Source organism: Manis javanica, chromosome 4 (assembly GCF_040802235.1).
Source record: "Manis javanica isolate MJ-LG chromosome 4, MJ_LKY, whole genome shotgun sequence".
In the NCBI taxonomy this organism is placed as follows: Eukaryota; Metazoa; Chordata; class Mammalia; order Pholidota; family Manidae; genus Manis; species Manis javanica.
The window spans coordinates 18,862,608-18,882,070 of record NC_133159.1 but is presented as its reverse complement, the minus strand read 5'-3'; the positions used below and the strand labels follow the sequence as shown (position 1 = coordinate 18,882,070).

The 19,463-nt window shown below is 35.4% G+C and overlaps 1 protein-coding gene across 4 annotated transcripts in view; it reads right to left on the bottom strand.

Moving 5' to 3' along the window:
* Positions 1 to 19,463, bottom strand: part of MACO1 (macoilin 1) — a 51,609-nt gene that overhangs the window by 30,751 nt on the left and 1,395 nt on the right. Inside the window, exons 2-4 of one of the 4 annotated variants that reach the window (XM_037017850.2) lie at positions 7,779 to 7,920; positions 6,174 to 6,300; positions 2,633 to 2,756 (exon numbers count right to left, since the gene is read on the bottom strand). The exons of 2 other annotated variants lie outside the window; for them this stretch is intronic. In XM_037017850.2, coding sequence (XP_036873745.1) covers positions 2,633 to 2,756; positions 6,174 to 6,300; positions 7,779 to 7,920 — 393 coding nt within the window. The remainder of the gene's footprint in view (positions 1 to 2,632; positions 2,757 to 6,173; positions 6,301 to 7,778; positions 7,921 to 19,463) is intronic. One more of the 4 variants, XM_037017845.2, reaches the window with a different exon arrangement.

Below are 19,463 nucleotides of genomic sequence, written 5' to 3'. Positions count from 1 at the left end.
CTTCAAGCTCTACTACAAAGCCACAGTAATCAAGACAATTTGGTATTGGCACAAGAACAGAGCCACAGACCAATGGAACAGAATAGAGACTCCAAACATTAACCCAAACATATTATGGTCAACTAATATTCGATAAAGGGCCATGGACATACAATGGGGAAATGACAGTCTCCTTAACAGATGGTGCTGGCAAAACTGGACAGCTACATGTAAGAGAATGAAACTGGATCACTGTCTAACCCCATACACAAAAGTAAATTCAAAATGGATCAAAGACTTGAATATAAGTCATGAAACCATAAAACTCTTAGAAAAAACATAGGCAAAAATCTCTTAGACATAAACATGAGTGACCTCTTCTTGAACATATCTCCCTGGGCAAGGGAAACAAAAGCAAAAATGAACAGATGGGACTATATCAAGCTGAAAAGCTTCTGTACAGCAAAGGATACCATCAATAGAACAAAAAGGTATCCTACAGTATGGGAGAATATATTTGAAAATGACAGATCGATAAAGGGTTGACATCCAAAATATATAAAGAGCTCACACACCTGAACAAACAAAAGCAAATAATCCAATTAAAAAATGGGCAGAGGAGCTGAATAGACAGTTCTCTAAAGAAGAAATTCAGATGGCCAACAGACACATGAAAAGATGCTCCACATCACTTGTCATCAGAGAAATGCAAATTAAAACCACAATGAGATATCATCTCACACCAGTAAAGATGGCTACCATCCAAAAGACAAACAACAACAAATGTTGGCAAGGTTGTGGAGAAAGGGGAACCCTCCTACACTGCTGGTGGGAATGTAAATTAGTTCAACCATTGTGGAAAACAGTATGGAGGTTCCTCAAAATGCTCAAAATAGAAATACCATTTGACCCAGGAATTCCACTTATAGGAATCTACCCTAAGAATGCAGCACTCCAGTTTGAAAAAGACAGATGCACCCCTATGTTTATCGCTGCACTATTTACAATAGCCAAGATATGGAAGCAACCTAAATGTCCATCAGTAGATGAATGGATAAAGAAGATGTGGTACATATACACAATGGAATATTACGCAGCCATAAGAAAAAAACAAATCCTACCATTTGCAACAAGATGGATGGAGCTAGAGGGTATTATGCTCAGTGAAATAAGCCAGGCAGAGAAAGACAAGTACCAAATGATTTCACTCATATGTGGAGTATAAGAACAAAAGAAAACTGAAGGAACAAAACAGCAGCAGAAGCACAGAACCCAAGAATGGACTAATAGTTACCAAAGGAAAAGGGACTGGGGAGGATGGGTGGGAAGGGAGGGATAAGGGTGGGAAGAAAAGAAAGGGGGCATTACGATTAGCATGTATAGTGTTGTGGGGGCACGGGGAGGGCTGTGCAACACAGAGAAGAAAAGTAGTGATTTTACAGCATCTTACTATGAAGGACAGTGACTGTGAACTTGGTGACAAGTAGTGATTTTACAGCATCTTACTATGTTGAAGGACAGTGACTGTGAACGGGGATGTGGGGGGGACTTGGTGAAGGGGGGAGCCTAGTAAACATAATGTCCTTCATGTAATTGTAGATTAATGATACCAAAATTAAAAAATTAAAAAAAAAAGGACTTCATTTGGTTTTTAATATTAGAAGACAGGATCAAATTCATGTGACTACAGTTACTTAATGTTCCATAAACTCAAGAATCATTTAAATAAGTATCTGATACTACCAGTGCTAACATTTGATGTGTACCACCAAATTAAAGCAGTTGTACTTAAAACTAATCTCTGGGATAAAAAGTTAAAATGTTTTCATTCAACTCATCCGTCTACCTAATATCATTTCATAGCCTCTGCAAAACTGTCAAAACTCCTATTAAGCTTCATTAACATTAAAACTTATCAATTATAATTACACTAAATGTGATCTCACTACAAATTTAAAGTGACAAGTTTTATTGGCCAGGTTTATTTAATTCACTTTTTTGTGAAAAGACTATAAAAATATTAAAACTTAAAAAAAATTAATTCCTGTTTATTTTTATTTCTACCATAAATGTTAGCAAAAATTGGTGTGTTGGAAAAAAACATAAATTAAGTGCTGATTTCCACAATAGCTATAAATAAGATCAAGTTCATTTTAAAAAGTGTTCATAGTTAAGGTTGAATGAGTAATAATATATTAACATCATTTATATTTATAAGGCAAAATATTCCTCTTAAAATAATTAAAAACATTCTTTTGCTTTTGTAAATAGGCTAAGGAAAATTTTGGGGAATTACTATCTGATTATAATAAAAATAGGTAACATTTACCAGACAGCTATGTTCTTGTCCTTAAGTCAAACACTTTACATGGATCGCCTCCTTTCATCATCTCCATGACCCCATGCAAGAGGTCCCCAATGCACAGGTAGGAGAGGTAAGGCTCGGAGAGGGTGGCATGGCCAAGGCAACAAAGCAGTTGGAAGACAGAGGTGGATTCAAACACTCATCTGCCCGAATAGAGGGCTCATGCTCTTTACCACCATGTTATGTACCGTCTTCTAAAATCTCTAAGAAAAAACTTATACTGAATTTACCAATGCATACTGAAAACACTGAACTGAATTATAGATTAAGAATACACATAATACTCACCAGTGAGCAGCAAATGGACGACAGAGGTCTACATGAAAATTTTTTAGATCTTTAAATCTAATTGCTGCTTCAATATAAACAAAGAGTATCCAGAGGGACACTGTGGGCAAACACACTCCCCTTTCTGTGGGAAAGCAGCAAAGAGAAGTATCAGTGATACATTAACTAACAAAACAGATGGGTCATTTAGGAGACTGGTTCAACTACTGTAACTTTAAGACTTTCAAACTAATTAAAAAGCAGTTTTATCCAAACTGAAAGCTTTTAAATGACAAAAAGGTGATGGAATGTACAAACAAAAACAAAAGACAAACAATTTTGGGAGAAAATATGTATGAACAACATAGGTAAAATAAAGGAGATGCAGCCCTACCACACCAAGAGCTCCCATAAATCAATAAAAAGGCAACTGAAGAAAACAACTTGCAAGTCACAAAAGAAAAAATACAGACGCCTAAAAAACATTAATTTAGAAGGCAATCTGGCAGTGTAGTTTAGTTTAAAATACATATACCTTTGACTCAGAAAGTCTAATTCCAGGAATCTACGCTATAGAAATATAAAGGGCCCTGGGATAAATGTATAAGAATATTCACTGTATTATTCTTTGCGATGGCAAAAATATGGTAATAATTTAAATGTCTATCAATAGGGAACTGTTTAATTATGATAAATCTATACAAAGAAAAATAACGTGGCTTTCCAAAAGATAGTTTGTACTAACATGAAATGATATGAAAAAAACAACAAATTCTTAAGTAAGAACGAGTTACAGTACAAAGAAATGTTTCTGACACTTAAGCAGTGTTCGAATTTTTTTTTCTTAACTACCAGACCATTTTCCTTTTGTAATTAACAACAATTTTCAAGGGAGGAAAAAGCAACTTGCAACAAAATAAGTAAGATACAAAAAAATGGGATAATTTTCCTTGGTTTTTAGAATCTAAATCTGCCAGTCAGGTCCAACTCTGTCAGGACACGACTTAATGGGATATTTCATGAAGATAGATTACACAGGCATGAGGTCCAGAAATTCTGGAAAGAGATCCTTTGAGACTGTATGAGGCAAGCAAGTTACAGAAGAAAGAACAGGAGAGAAAGAACACTGCCCTGAGGGACTAACTGGCTTTATATTAAGGATCTTTGGGATGAAACAAAAGAAAAATCAAGCAATCTTGGAACTAGAAAGAAGATCATTTAGTCCAATTTCCTCATTTTATTGACAAGTAAAGTGAGGCCCAGAGTTTATACAAACTGGGTCCAAGTTCACCGAAAAATACTGAGTCTGCTTCTAAGAACCCAGGTCCCTTAGACCTTGTCTGTAGAGCAAGAAGACACTCGAAGCTCTGTGAAGGCAGCTAATGGCCTCAAAAAAAAAAAGGGTATTTCCACAATGTAGGAAGACAAACAGCAACCCTTAGGATAATGCATTTTCAAGTTTATATTCCCTAACTAAATATGATAACCATAGTTTTCATAAACTTACAGAAAAAAATAGAAAATGTGGACATTTCTATATAGAAATGTTTCTATATCCATCAAATAATAAAATAAAATCATGTTGAAAATATTTTGAACAAGTGAAACAGTCAAGTTGTACACAGTTTTGTATCCTATCTTTTCCCTCTTAATAGCAAGGGAAAAAAAGTTTATGATACCTTATCAATCTTTTGTGGCAATATATAATTTCATCAACCATTCCTAATATTTTGGGGAAAAATTTCATTTTTAACAACTGGAAGAGAAGTTAACCCCAAGTTATGCAAATTGCACCCCTATTTGTTGGGCCCAATAAGAACACAAAGTTTGTTTTGTTTTGTTTTGTTTGAACACTAATCATTCCAAATGTAAACATACTTTACAATTTAGCTATTCCAACACGCATTTCTGAGCCTAGGGCTAAAGAGAGGCAGGTATAGTTTATGACATTAGCTTCACTGCTGCCCTGCAGGTCACCCACTGAACTCATTACCAATAGGTTCTATTAATAGTTATATGAGTAGTTTTTTTCTGAACTACTAAGACATTATTAAAGTCATTTAGGGAATCATAGTTCATCAGAGTCAGAGATTATTTGAGCTAGAAAGCTCCCTTAGACATCATCCAGATAACTCCACCTCGATATGACAAAGAAAAAACTGAGACCTTGAAGGAGAATGACAAGTATAAATGGCAACTTACTAGAAACTGAAACCCAAGACAAGGAAATACAAGTAAAAACTGGTATCTGGAAAGATCACTTCATTAGAGGAAAGCAGATGAAGAAACTGTCATGCTAGCATATAAATCCAGTCAGGTATGAGAGTGCTAAAGATGGAGAAAACCATGCTCACAGTGGATGCTTTAAGTAACAGAGCTGAACCATTTTCTACAAAGGCAACCAACATCATCCTCTTAAAACTTCTGAAAAGAGGATGAATGTTGCCCTGGAGACATTTCATTACCAGTTGGTGCTCCGTAAATGGTCAAAATCCTCAGGCTGCAAATGCACCTAAGAATCAAGTTTCATGCAGCTTTTCAGACTAGTATAAGGATCTGGGAGTGAATCCTCACATCCCCATGTATCCCACATTCACACTTTCACAGTGGATTGGAGCTGTGAAAATATCTTAGTTTTAAATCGCAGAAGCATAGCTCTGAGAAGGGAGGTGTCTGCAGCTCCACTCAAGTCAGAACATATCAGAAATAGTACACTTTGGTTAAGAGAACCAGTATGGTGAAAGTGTTTAAAATAAAATACAAGGAAAGGCTGATGAAACCAGAGATGTGCCTACAGAAAAGAAGACTTGACAGGATATAGACAGTATCTTTAAATCTCTAAAGAAATGTTAACCTACATGGGTGGTTACACTCCTTCAGTGTAGTGCCAATGAGGGGTCCAATGTTTGGGCCTGAGAGGACAGTCTGCAGACCCTTGAAATCTGAAGGAAAGGTTTCATACATTCCCTTATATTTTTCTGGAGAAAACCTCTGTATAGCCTCTAAACAGCAAAGACATGTGGGGTCAGAAGTGTTAAGGAGGAAAATTCTGGCTCAGTATAAGGAAGAACTTTCACAGCTGCCCAAAAACAACAGTAGTAAGGTCCTTGTCACTGTAGGTTTTCAATCAGAGATTAAACCACCACGTACTAGGGATGCTGCGGGGATTCTTTTACCAAATAAGGATTCAACTAAGGGACTTCTGCCATTCCTTTCCATGCTGAGACTTCAGGAACTTGTTTTCTAACTGGCACGTGGCTGCTGCCTTTAAGTCTACCGAAATAGAAATCACTTAAATGTAAACAAAACAAAATGGGTATCTTTGTGATGAGAGTTGGTAAATGAAATATCTACAATAGAGATGTCAAATCATAAAGGTAAACTTTTGATTCAATATTGAAAGAAGATAAAATATATTTTAAAGCTATAATCTATTTGGAAAAATCAATTTTAAAGTATTCTCCTTAAATTCAATTCTAAATAATTTATTCAAAGAAATTACCACATTAAAAAAAGTTTACATAAAAGATCTCCCTCCATTTAGGAAACTATTAAGACTTACCTGTGTGCCATACGTACTGAACCCATACATATGTGCTAGCAGCAAAAAAAAGCCATTGTATGGGGATGAACAGCAGACATATTATATTTGACGTGAATGCTACACAAACAAAAAATACTGAGAAGGCCTAAAAGGAAAAAAAATTAAAAATACATCTTAGAACTTGTTATTTTCAAACACAGATTATTAAAGAAGCCTGTTATTATTAAAAGACAAAATCTCCAAAACTGCCTTGCAGTAACTACAGACTATCAAGTGATAAAAGGATGTTTTAAACATTTAAAATCAACCATATAAAAAGCAGTGGTTAATTTCACAAAAAAAAGTAATCCTATTTATGGCTTCAAATCATGAAGAGGTGGACCAGAACAAATTGAGGTTGATTCATGGAGAGTTCATTTGGACTCCACAGGTGGGTTACCTAAAGGAACTAGAATTTTAACACAGAAAAGGCTCCACTCTCCTCACAAAACTTTCCTAAAGAGCCTCATTCTTAAAGGACAGGCTGTTGGAGCACAGATGAACCACAAGAGTAGTAAGAATTATGCTGGTGTTAATAACTTTAATGATGCAGGCTTCCTCGGGGCACACTGCTATCTATGGACATGGGGACATGAGCTCGAAACCATCTTTTCAAGGCATGGATTTGCTCTGCCCGAAGCACCAGTCTGAGTAGAAGAGTTACAGATTTAAGATGTGGCTGTGGAACACAACAGAACTACAGATCAACCGAAGGAACAAGCCCAGGCCTGTGCCCTTGCTCTAACCTAGTAGCTCTCAGAACATGGTATGGGGATCCCTGGGGGCCTCTGAGCTCCTTTCAGGCATCTTATAGGTCAAAACTATTTTCACAATAATATGATGTTATCTGCCTTTCTCATACTCATTCAGCTCAGGAGTACGGTGGCACTTTCTAGAAGCTATATGATAATGTGATATTCCCACTGAGTTCAGAAGCAGATATGAAAATCCAGCTGTCTTCCATTAAGTCAGACATTAGAGAGATTTGCAAAAATGTAGCCAATCTTCTAATTTTTTTGTTTTGGAAGATAGTTATTTTTCATTTAAAAATGTTATTTGTATTAACATGTAGTAGGTTTGTTGTTATTATTTTTAATCAATAAGGATTTAAGTTTATTTTCAGTTTTAATTTCTAATACAGTAAATATGGTAGATATAATCCATATAAACAAAAGCTCTTTGGAGTAGTCCTCAATAATTTTTAAGAGTGTAAAGGGGCTATGAGACAAAAACGTTTGAGAATCACTCTCTAAACTCTAAACCAATTGCTAACATAGAGACAGAGGCCCCACAAATATTTCAGAGTAAGACTAGGTGATTATTCCTTCCTCCCTGCTCTGTCTCCCTCCCCTTCTTTTCACTGGAATGGTGAACAGGAGGGAACATAAAAATTTGATCAGTGGTTTTTGACAAAAATAGTCTTCGAGGCCAGGTTCAGTCCATAGACTCTATTATCTATTAGCTCAGTAAGTCACCTAAGTATTGTTAATAAAATCTACTTTAAACAATTTCATTATCATTTATTGAAGATTTTCTTAGAAAATAAATCCTTTATACTTGAAAAACATATATTAATAGACATACCAGTCCCTGGTATCTGAAGGAATCATAGACACTTCTGATGAAAAGCCAAAATGGCCACAGGTATTCAAATCTGAACTCCAGGACAAAATCTGCCAGGAGGACAAGTGCCCACACTACCAGGAATTTCAGATATAAAAATGTACTGCAAAATATAAAAATAAGGAATTAATTCAAGGTCATTGGTGAAGAGCTAGAAAAAGAAAATAAACTTTTGTCTACAAGAGACAAAAACCATCTTCATATACCATGATAACAATGGAGATAAAGGAGAAAAGAGATGCTGCCATGACCCGTCTAAATTTTAAAGGCTAAAAAAGGATCTGGTGTTCATTCTGAGACCCACAACTATCAAAATAAGATGATGACCAAAAATGCTTAATCCCATTTAAGAAGAAAAAAAAAACATTTAAATCTCACCACTATTTAAAAATGTGCTAAGTGTCTGACTTCAAAATACTGCAACACTCTCAAAATTACAGCTTTCAAGCTGTTCTTCATTAGAAGAAAATGTCACATTTGAAAGGCTTCAAATTTGCTGTTTCCCCACCCCTCTACATCTGTTTGAAGAGTCTTTGAAATTCTTGATGCATCTCTCTACATGTTTGGAAGAATTCTGTATTTTCCCCCTTTCTCCTCTTGCCTCTCTATGTAGTATTCATCTGCATTAACCAAACAAAACCAAATGACTTCCCAAAATACACAGAAACTAACTTAGGGAGCAGATGCCAATTACTACTCAGGGCTATGAGGGCACAAACATGTACATTAAAGAAAAAATCCTACAGCATCCCAGCCTTGCTTCAGCCAAGATAAAAATATGTACTCCCAGTTTCCTCTGGACTTAACGATAAACAGAAACACACTTTGACAAGCCCGGTCACAACATGTATCTAACCACTGCAGTAGCTCAAAACAATGTAAGGACATAGACTTTTAAAAATTATTATTTTTCATATAATCTAAAGTCCATTCTTCCAGTTCATTTGTTATATAAAAAATATAAGACTTCAGATTCTACCTGTTAATAAGCCCCTAAGTCTGTATGTCCTTAAACCAGTCAATTCTGGAGCAATTCCAATGTCCTTAACCTCTCCACCAATCCTGGAGTTAAACTTAAGTATTTAAAAATATATTAAAAATTTTTAATAATTTATATTTATATAACATATAAATCATATACACAACATTTACAATTTAAATAACATATCTATAGAATAAAATATAATATATTTTCTAAGATCTACAGACTGTAAATACCTAAAATTCACTTTGATTTGGTCTAGAGCCTTGCCTGATATTTTCCAACACAAACATTCCAATACTGATGTTGTAAATTAGTTGAGTATAAACCAACAACAAAATCAAGACATGTAATAAATAATTTCAAAATATATTAAAGTAAGTTTCAAAAAGACTTATATACTTGGTGGGGAGGCGGGAGTGCTAACAAAAGCAGGATCCAGCTTTGAGGATTTTTCCTGTGCCCTCTGAAGCCACACAGGTAAAAGATGTCAAGAGCAGACACATATGACCATCAATGATGCAGTTTCATAATGATACAAAATCTGCGACTAGGGCCAATTTCTAACGCTAATTTTTGGTAGAACTTTTTGAGCTCTTTTAGAGGACTGCTGTGGAATCTAGAAACCCAAGGCAAACCAAAAGAACACAGGCTTGAATCCTAAGTTTTTTGGTTTTCATTTCACTAGAGACACGTTAGCCAGTTGAGGACAGGATCCTCATTCTCACTCATTAATCCATCACTGATTCAGTGGAGGGCATTTAATATTTTATTAAAAGGAAGAACTTAACCATGTAGGCATTCATTCACAAGCACAAAACTAATCTAAAACTAGATTTCCAAGCTGCCTGGCTTTAAAACTAAAGGTTTTCCTCCTGATTTTAAAATTGTTTCTAGGTCTTAAAGAAGAAGTAACAGCCTCTCGTCCAGTTTCTAAGGCATTTAAGAAATGGCATGCAAATGTACTTCCTTCTCTGATGAACACTTTCTCCCACGGGGCCGTCTCTGGAATGTAACTAAATGAGACATGGTGGGTCCCTCCTCTAGTCATCACCATTCTCCAGGTGGAGAAGGTAGAGTACTGCCAACTACTTACCAAATGCTCCCAAAGCACTGCAGAATCCCAGTCTAGCCAACAACATTCCATTTCACTATTTAGATAGCATTATCTAATGAATGGCAGCCTGTTGAATACTTTTTAAGAGCTCAGTCATTTAAACGTAAGGCAATACAAAATGATCATCTTTGTTCCAGCGACTACTCTTCTTCAATTCTGTAACTTTAAGGGAGTTGTTTTTCATGTATATCTTTTCACACAACTGCTTTCATACCACTGATGTTTATTGACACCCAGTTCTTACTGAGTTACAGTTAAGAAGTACAGGTATCTAAGGAAATATTTCACAAACATATGCCATCCCCCAACTTTCCTTGGGCTCTCTTTTTAGGTGGGCCTGCCTTTAAAATCAAGAGGCAATCTAATTAATAAAATTGATTTTACTCTAGTAAATCTAGTAAATTTTAGTCTTGAATTATATTGATTCATTTCAGTCTTATGGGGTTTTATAAAATTTAGGACAACTGCCTGATTCAGTATTCCCTAGCCCTCTATATCAATAAATTATGCCTCTTGTCCTTCTTTCAGTACATGTACCAAAGTTAAAAGACAAGTAATCTAAAATGACTGCTTATCAGTGTAGAAACCCTAATTCCTCTCCTTCCTGTTCTAAAGGTCGTTAAGATTTTGCCAAATCCAAAAGACGACATTTTAAAGGGGGAGAAAATCAAACCATTATGGCATTCCAAATATCTTTTAAACCATGAAGAAATTCTGATTAAATATAAAATATTTTTATACATATGGTTCATAATGACTTATGGCTAACTTGATGTTACTTTAACTTTCTGGTCCAAATATATTTACTTATAACTACAGAGTATCTTGAACAAAAATTTAAAGCATAACTAAAACAAAAAGGTATTTTTCATAATAATATATTGAAACTAGGGCAGACTACAAAGCCTTTGGATGGTCCTGTATGCTTCTATTCTGAGTGCCACTTATGAAATAAAGAAGAGACATGTGCAATCATTAGGCTTAATGGTGCAGATTCTTTCAAAGTGGTTATTAACCAGATTCTTTTTGTCCCCCATTCTATTCTTACCTTTGCCATTTATAAACATTTTTTACCTGACTCTAATTAGCAATACCCTCCATGAGTAGATTAATCATCTATGATTAAGGAGAAGTAGTACTGAACATTCTTCTTTTTCCAAGCAGACTTTCTCTCTAGTATCTCTAGCTGTCTGTAAAATGGAGCCCACATAATTACCACAGGGTGGCCATCAATCCTCAGTATGTGACCTTTCTCTAGGCACACGAATGGCCATTTAGTTTACTTGGTCCTCACCACAGAAATAACTGCGGAATATCTCCCTGGTTGTGCTAGTGGCCATCTATCTCAATCCCTCGCTTCCCTGTCCTCTCTGTAATAACACCTGAGCTGCTTTTAGCTTTAGTATGTAGCATGATACTTTTTGGACTTCAGGTAATAGTACTTTTATCAAAGTACACACTTTTATCAAAGTACACACAGTGAAGACAGAGGGAGATGTGATGCACAGGTGACTGGGAAAGGTGTCTGAACAAAGCAACATCAGCAAAGATAACACACAGAGCTTCTGCCTGAAGATTACCATGCACCTGCTCTCAATCTGTTGTGCCTGTTCTTCACTCGGAAGAAATGAGTCTAATCAGCTTTGCTCTGGGTGCCAGACTATCACTCCATTTGGCCTACCTGCTACTAGCTCTGACTACAGTGGGGATTCTCAAAGTGTCTTCTATTAAGCCTGACATTAAAGAAATCTGCAAAAATGTAAAACCACATCATTCTTCTCATGGATCTATTATTGTTATTTTTATATGAAATACGAGGTATTTAAAATTTGTCTTAATTTCTAATACAGTAAATACCAACAGATATAATCCATACAAACTAGAGCTCTTTGGGATTCTCAATCATTTTGAAGAGTGTAAAGAGTCCTGAAACAAAAAAATTTGAGAAATGGTGAACTACACAAATCACGCATGAGCCTCAAGATAAAATGGACTAGAACCACTACTATGTTCTGCAACCACATCCCTTTGGAAAATCCAGAAAAGGGGAGCAGCCTGAGAAGACCTACTTGAATCATATTTCTCTTTTCTATTCTAGGCCTCCTGCAGACTACAAAGAGAACCTTTCTAAAGTTAATTACACACACACATACACATTCATACATATATACATACACATCCACAGCAATGACAACACTAACAGTGTGAAATATGCCCAGTTAAAAGGGAAAAAAATCTAAAATGGAAATCACTAAAAAAGCTTTTAAGAAGTAAGTGGCTTAGTAATTTTATAAACAACTATACAGATTAAGGAGATATCAGGGACAGACAATACAACTTAATTTAACTGGAGAACTTAGTTTTAGAAATTCTGCTTCAAAAACACTGATGGGTGAAGAAGCACATTAGGAGAAAGAAAACCAAAGGCCCTAAGAAAGTATGTTAATAGTGTATAAACATTAGAAATTCATTTCATTAACGAATCAAGTATTACACTTCATATCTTCAATAATAGTAATCATCTACCTAATCACACCCTACCTTTATATCACATTTGTAACTTTTCCAAGTACTTTCATATTAATTACCTCAATTTTTCCTTACAACTGTGAAAAAGGCAAGGCAGTTATTACCATTTTATAGGCAAGAAACCTGAGGAACAGGGAACTAATAGGCTGCAGGGCACTGTTGAAAGAGCACAGAAATGTGAGTTAGAAGACCCCAGAAAAGAGAGTGAATTCTACATGGACAAGAAATGGTCAAGAGATTAAGTGAGGAGAAAAGCCAAGAAACTTTTGTGTAAAATAGAATCTTATTTTTGTTAAGAAAGAAAGACACATATTTGTTTCTATAGACAAAATGGAGCTATACTTATAATTTATAACAGTGACCATCCCAGAGCAGGAGTACTAAGGTCTATTACATTATACTGATACATTGCCATACTGCTTTAATTTTTTTTTAAGGCATGTGTTACTTTTATTTTTTAACTTCATTTTGAAATAACTTTAGACTTTTAGAAAAGTTGCATAAATAGTACAAAGAATTTACTCATATCTTCATTGAGATTCCACAGATGATAAAACATTTTATCAGTTTCTGATACCATTCTCTCCCTACATATGCATACATATTGGTTTTGTTTTCTGAACCACTTAAAAATAATTTACAAACATAAGGTTTCTGCTACTAAATTTCTTGAAAATAAGGCTATTCTCTTATATAACCATAGCACAATTATCAAAATCAGGAAATTACCATGGATATAGTACTATTACCTGATCTACAGACTTTATTCAAACTTCAGTAATTATCTCACTCATGTACCTCATAGCAAAGCTAGGTAGCTCAAATAATTGATCCTGGTCTGAGATCACATTTTGCATTGTTGTCACAGCCATATCGGTTGTTTTTATACAGGAGAGATTCTTATTTTGAGATGGAAAAAGGGTTAATGACCTTGCATACATACTGCAGGTAGCTACTGCTTCACCTGGAAATGAAGATAGGATACTTGCCCTACACATAATGGACAGTTTGAGAGGATCATGTGTTATTATCCATAAACCTCATGCAGAAAGGATAAAGCGGAAGAGTACAGTAAAACAAAAGGAGATATACACTGAGGGCTAGATAGGTAAGATCTCTATCAAGTAGCTAAAGCTGGGGGGGCAACCCCAGTTTCCTCACCTGTGAAACTGAAGCTAATGCCCTTAGTGGAACAAAATAAGAAAATGAAGAGAATAGCAGAAGCAGTAACAGCAAACGTTTTTTTGAGCAATTAATCTAAGTCAGGTACTATGCTAAGTATTATATGTGATTTAGCTCAATTATCCTTGTAACAATCCTATAAAGTAAGTATTATTATTCACTATCCTCATTTTAAAGATGATACAATTGAGGGTTAAAGCAGGTAAATGACTTATTCAAGATCACACTAGTGTCAAGAATGTCTGAAACTAAATTCATATGGCTTTAAAGCCAATATGCTTATCCATCACACTGGACTTTACCATCTCACATTAGATGCTAAACAAATATTATGCTCCTTAATATCCCTTCCTACACATATACTCAAGTTATATAATTTTCAATTCTCCAAGAGAACCAAGTTTTTTTTCAAAAGCAGATGTATTTTATGAAAGAATAAATCATTGGTATCTCAATTCATAAACTATGAATTTGTAAACTTAATTTGAAAATACACTATGAAGCTCTGCAGAAAAAATTTTGAAGTCAAATTTCCTTTACAGAAATAATTATGGCACAGAAGATGGGATAACTCAAGGCTGCTTCCCAACAATATTCATACTCCTAGAATGGTCATTGTAATAGAGGAACACGTAATTTAAAACTAAAAAGACACCTCATTTTAAAAAAATCAGAAATACAATGAAAGATGATGTATAGCCTGTCAAGCCTAGAAAAAGACAAGAAAATAGTACTTATTACACCTGAGAGAGAAGCCTCCAGCCTTAGCATTTCTCTCAGCTGAGACAGTTTTTGTTTGACCATGAATGTGGCACTCTTTCTCTGTAGAGCTCAAGTGTCCTCACTATAAGATAGGCCAAGTACTGACTTCAGTACTGAGCAATTTTTTAAGTGTTCTGAAGATGAACAAAGTATTAATATAATTTAAAAGCAGAGGGAGATTATTTTTAGCCACCTCCCATGTCTAGATAGAAAACAGATCCCAAAAAGCTCAAATGAACCAGTGATATCTACAGATGTACCTAAAGTGGATCAGTTGCATCACTTCAATCCACTAAATGCAAAAGCTCTGAAAAAGAAAAGGCAACAGAGGAGATGAGGTGAGGGATAAATTACTTCTGATGTCATAAGCTCAATATGAGCACACTGTCCTTAAGGGCAGCAGAGGAAAAAATAACAAAGGAATGAAGGCAAGTGCCACCAAGGGGCTTCAACGACAGGCATCTTTAGAAGGTAGATGAGCTGAGACCAGTTTGGATGTCAGTTAAGCGTCAAAGTAGACATAAAGCCTCAAAGAATACACTCTAACAGTTGGTTACATTTTTTTTAAGTTTCCATTACCAGAATGCACGTGCCTGAAGGTAAGAGACCTCGAGGAAATAGTCACTCCTTAGGTATTTGAAGAAATCCACGATCCAAAATAAAGTCTAGCAAAGAGGAGGTGTTTCTACTGTTGGCATGAACTGTCATATTCATGCAGCTTGTTGAGCAGGCAACTTATTTTTTTCTGGACCTATTTCTTGAAAACAATCAAGTAAAATAATTATACCAAAATCTAGTAAGCCTAGAGAATAAAATAATCAGTATATTTGAAGAGCACACTAAATTTTATCAAGAAAAGTAACCCAATTACAGCATTTCACTTTGAGGTCTTAACTATGTTTGTAAAATTTCTTTCTGAGACCTCCAGACTCCACAAGATACGTGTTATATCTTGTTAGAGCCCCTTAAGTACCACCTGGATGGTAGCCTAGAAAATGACAAAACAAAACACACATACGCATACACAAAAAAAACCAAAAGTTTTGTATCAGTGGGGAAATCTGGGAGAAACAGCCAAAGAAAAATACTCTGGAAATATAAGCACTTATAGAACATGGATTGGGTCCATGATATTCAGCATATAATTAACAAGAGAATGAAAATAGTAAGTTATTAAGTCTGCCATTAAAATCGGTCTCCAAATTTGTGAGGTTCAAGAAAGGCCATGAGGAATCACAGTGAAGAACAAGCAGAGTTATCACTGATCAAACAGGAAGCTTTTAAACAAATAACCTAAAATAAATCACAGTCCCTCCTTTCCCCACCTCAACTCGCAGCAGCAATTTAAAGGGATTTTCAAAACATCTAATGAAACTGAACTGCCAAGAATGCTCAGACAAGAATCATAAATGAAAGCTAGAGCAAAACAGTTTTTTTTAAGTAGTACAGATTAAAGTAGCAAGAACTACGTACAAAAATTCCAATGTGGCTGATTTATTTAAATATATTTCGTGGAAACTACAAATATAAGGCTTTAGATAAACACCTTGCTGGAAAGGTGAGTGAAAAAGTTTCAGTTTCTCCACTGTACTTACCCCCTTCCCCAACATTCCTCTAAAATAATACCAAATTTACTGCTTTTATATCAAGTACAGCATTGTTGAAGTTCAAGCCTACCAAGGTTACCAAAATGCTTTTAGGCTGTGAGGTTGTTACATCGGTATCTGGGGTTTCAGTTGCAGAACACACAATCAAGGCAGCCAAGGGTCATGCCAGCCTCCAGTGGCTTTAATAAGCATAGCTCAAAGGAGTCTAAAACTAGGCTTAGGAAACATCACTAAGGAGACAGGAAAAGCAGTAAAGTGAAATCTCTGGAGACCAGATTATTTAGACAAAGGTCTGAAAAAGGAAATTAGGAAGCTGAGATGAATGCAAACTTTGACCACTCAAAAAGTCAAAGGTCAGAAAATACTTCTCTGAAATAAAGCTGGGAAAAAGTCATATAAATTTGACTCATATATATATATTTATATATGAGTAGGGAAGACATATATACCAGGGAAGCCCTGAGTCCTCAGTCCTAGTTTTAAGGCATTAAGCTGTAAAAATGTCAGAGCAAAAGCTTCAGGCAATATGCTACAAAGAGAACCCAGCACAAGATGACAGTAAGTATTCATACATGCACACATGATGGGGTGGTGTTTCCTTCAACCAGGAGTAATAACAAAGATGCAAAATAGTTTCCTGAAGCATAAAACACAGGACTTACTTAAAAATCTCAATATACTTAATTGGGTAAGTAATAATTTTAACTGCAGAGACTTTAAACAAATGTTTCTACCTCTGTCTTCTGCTTACCACACCTTATCTCCTCATTTTCCAACTATAGTCAGTAATTCTCAGAGGGAAGGAAGCAGAAAGTATGGTAGAGCAAAAGGTGGGTGAACCACACAGAATCCTCTTCAGGCTTTCAAACAGGACATAACATTGCAATCCACCTCAACTGGAGAATCACTGCATATAATTATACAGTATTGGTGGTGGTGTCTGGTGCATGTGTGAAGGCAGACACAGGGACAGAATCACTGCCCTAAAACCCTAGGACCTCTGAAATGTGATAGTTAAGGGAAGTTATTCATTTAACTTTTTCTTATTAATAACTTTTTTCATAATTTCCAAGGCACTTTCATATCTATTTCATTTGAGTTAGAAAATATTCCCTTACTTAGGAATACTCTGTCTACTTCATCATAAAATAATAGCACAGGGCAAAATAATAAAGCTCTTAATGCGTCGGGCAAAAATTTAACTTAACAAAAGTATTTTTACTTGAACAGAACTCAAAATCCTTTGGAACCTCAAAACCAGTACACACATTTAAGAGAGCATTATTATGGCCTTCTAGACTGTAAACTCCCTGAAGACAAGCAACTATATCTTATCCTTATCTCCCACAATTCCCTGAACAATGCAGGTCCTTAGCTGAATACAGTGGATTAGCTTATATCCATTTACTGATTAATTCACTCAACATTTATTGATCAGTGAATTCCTACTCAGTGTCAGGCTCTATGTTGGCTCAAGTTTTTTTAAATGACTCTAAATTTTAGCCCTTAATAATATCAAAGAAAATGATCACCATTCCTATGTCCTTTCTCTTATTCTTGATTATTAATTTGACTGGAATGACATATTTCTATATGTCTCAAGTTTCAAATGATAGGCATATATATAAGTGTAGATAACGTTAATATAATGTCTAAAATCCATTTCCCTTCTACCTTGCCCTGAGAAACAATTTTATCACAACCATTATACTGACAGTAATGATATCATTTGACAATCACCTCAGTCACAGTTGCTAGATTGGAGCCCATCTTTTTCAGCAAGACCAAGCAGCAACTGACCCTTTGTTTTGACTAATCAGCTTTAGTTTAAGGTTGTACCAAATCCTACTGTCTTTCCTGCCTCCTTAAAGTATAAACCAAACATATTAAACTGTGATAGCAACACCAGGGTGAACCATATTTGTATAGCACACTAGAATTTGTGGAGTTCACAAACTGTATGTTATGACCTTCAGTCCTCAAAACTCATGTGACATATGACAGAACAAGGGCTCAAAGCTGTGGATTCCCAATGCCTATCCAAAGTGGCAGGGCGGGGATTCTGGGTCTGAACCCAGGTCCCCTGATGCCCATAGCCCAGTCTCTCTTTACCACAGCTTCCTCCTTGCTATGCCCATGCTCAGAAAGTTGTGCATACTGAAAGTAATAAACCCATGAAAGTTCATGCAGTTAAATAGTAGAAAGTGGTTATCAAAAGTGTCAACAGAGCTTCAGGGAAAAAAACAAAGCTCTCTCTGAGACCTAAACTGGTCAGATGTAGACAAACAAAATGGCGAATAGATGGTGTGAAAAATAATTTAGTGTAGACTTAAATTTGATGATAAACACAAATCTGAAATTCATAAATCCTCAACCACCATAATTTATACCTGGCCCACATCCTGTTTGTTTGCTTTAGAAATAAATGGAAATTTTCTAAATCTCTTTTTAAAACCAGAATTGGAAAAAAAAAAACAAAACTATGATATTGTTCTTCATGAAGTCCGACATTCCATAATACAAACTAAGAAACAAGTAACTGAAACACTCATTTGATATATGATGCTCCGACAAGAAAGATAGGTAAAAATAAATGTAGGTCTTCTATTAACATTTAACTTAATGCTAAACAGAGGAGAGCACCCAGATTTGAGAGCGGAAACACTGCTGTTTTTTAAAAATTGTACAAATAAAACTCTGCATAACTTGTATAGGTATTTACCATTAACTTTTCAGATAAGAAAATTCGAAGTCCCAAAGATCAGCAGTAGAATAATAAGTTATTCAATAGCCAATGAATTAACTTCTTCACATTGACTTGAATGGTTACTATGGGGCAGGTACTAAACTGGGCATATTCAGATACAAAGAGAAGGTGGAACACTATAGAAGACATGTAAACAGTATGACATTCCCAATCATCTTGCTATACCGGAGGTACATCATCACGTTACTGTAAATAGCAACCATTCAGATGCCATAGTTGTCCTTAGTCTACCACCTCTGTTAATATGCTTTTTCTGTTCTAGTGTCACTAGTAAGTTGTTCAAATTTTTCCCAAATGCCAGGGAAAAAAAAACCTACCTTTATTCAAGAATTATAGTGTAACTTGAAAAGACCTTTCCTGCACCCATGAAATCTGTAGGAAAAATGGAGGGCTTTTTTGTTTTTTGTTTTTTTTGCTTTGACAGAATTCGTTTCAGTGGTCAGGTATGACTGATGGTCTGTTTTACTTAACAGCTTTTTCCCTTGCTAGATACAACAGGGTCTGGTACATAGAGTATATACTTGTTGAATGAATGAGTTATTCCTATTATCTATGGCTCTTTACATTAAGGATATATATCCAAGAATTTTTAACTTTGACTGACTGCTTTTAAACTTGAAATAAAGAAAACCCCGGATGTTTTACATCAGTCAGAGCTTCCTGTGAAAGCAATCATTCCATATGTGTAAACAGTAGCATG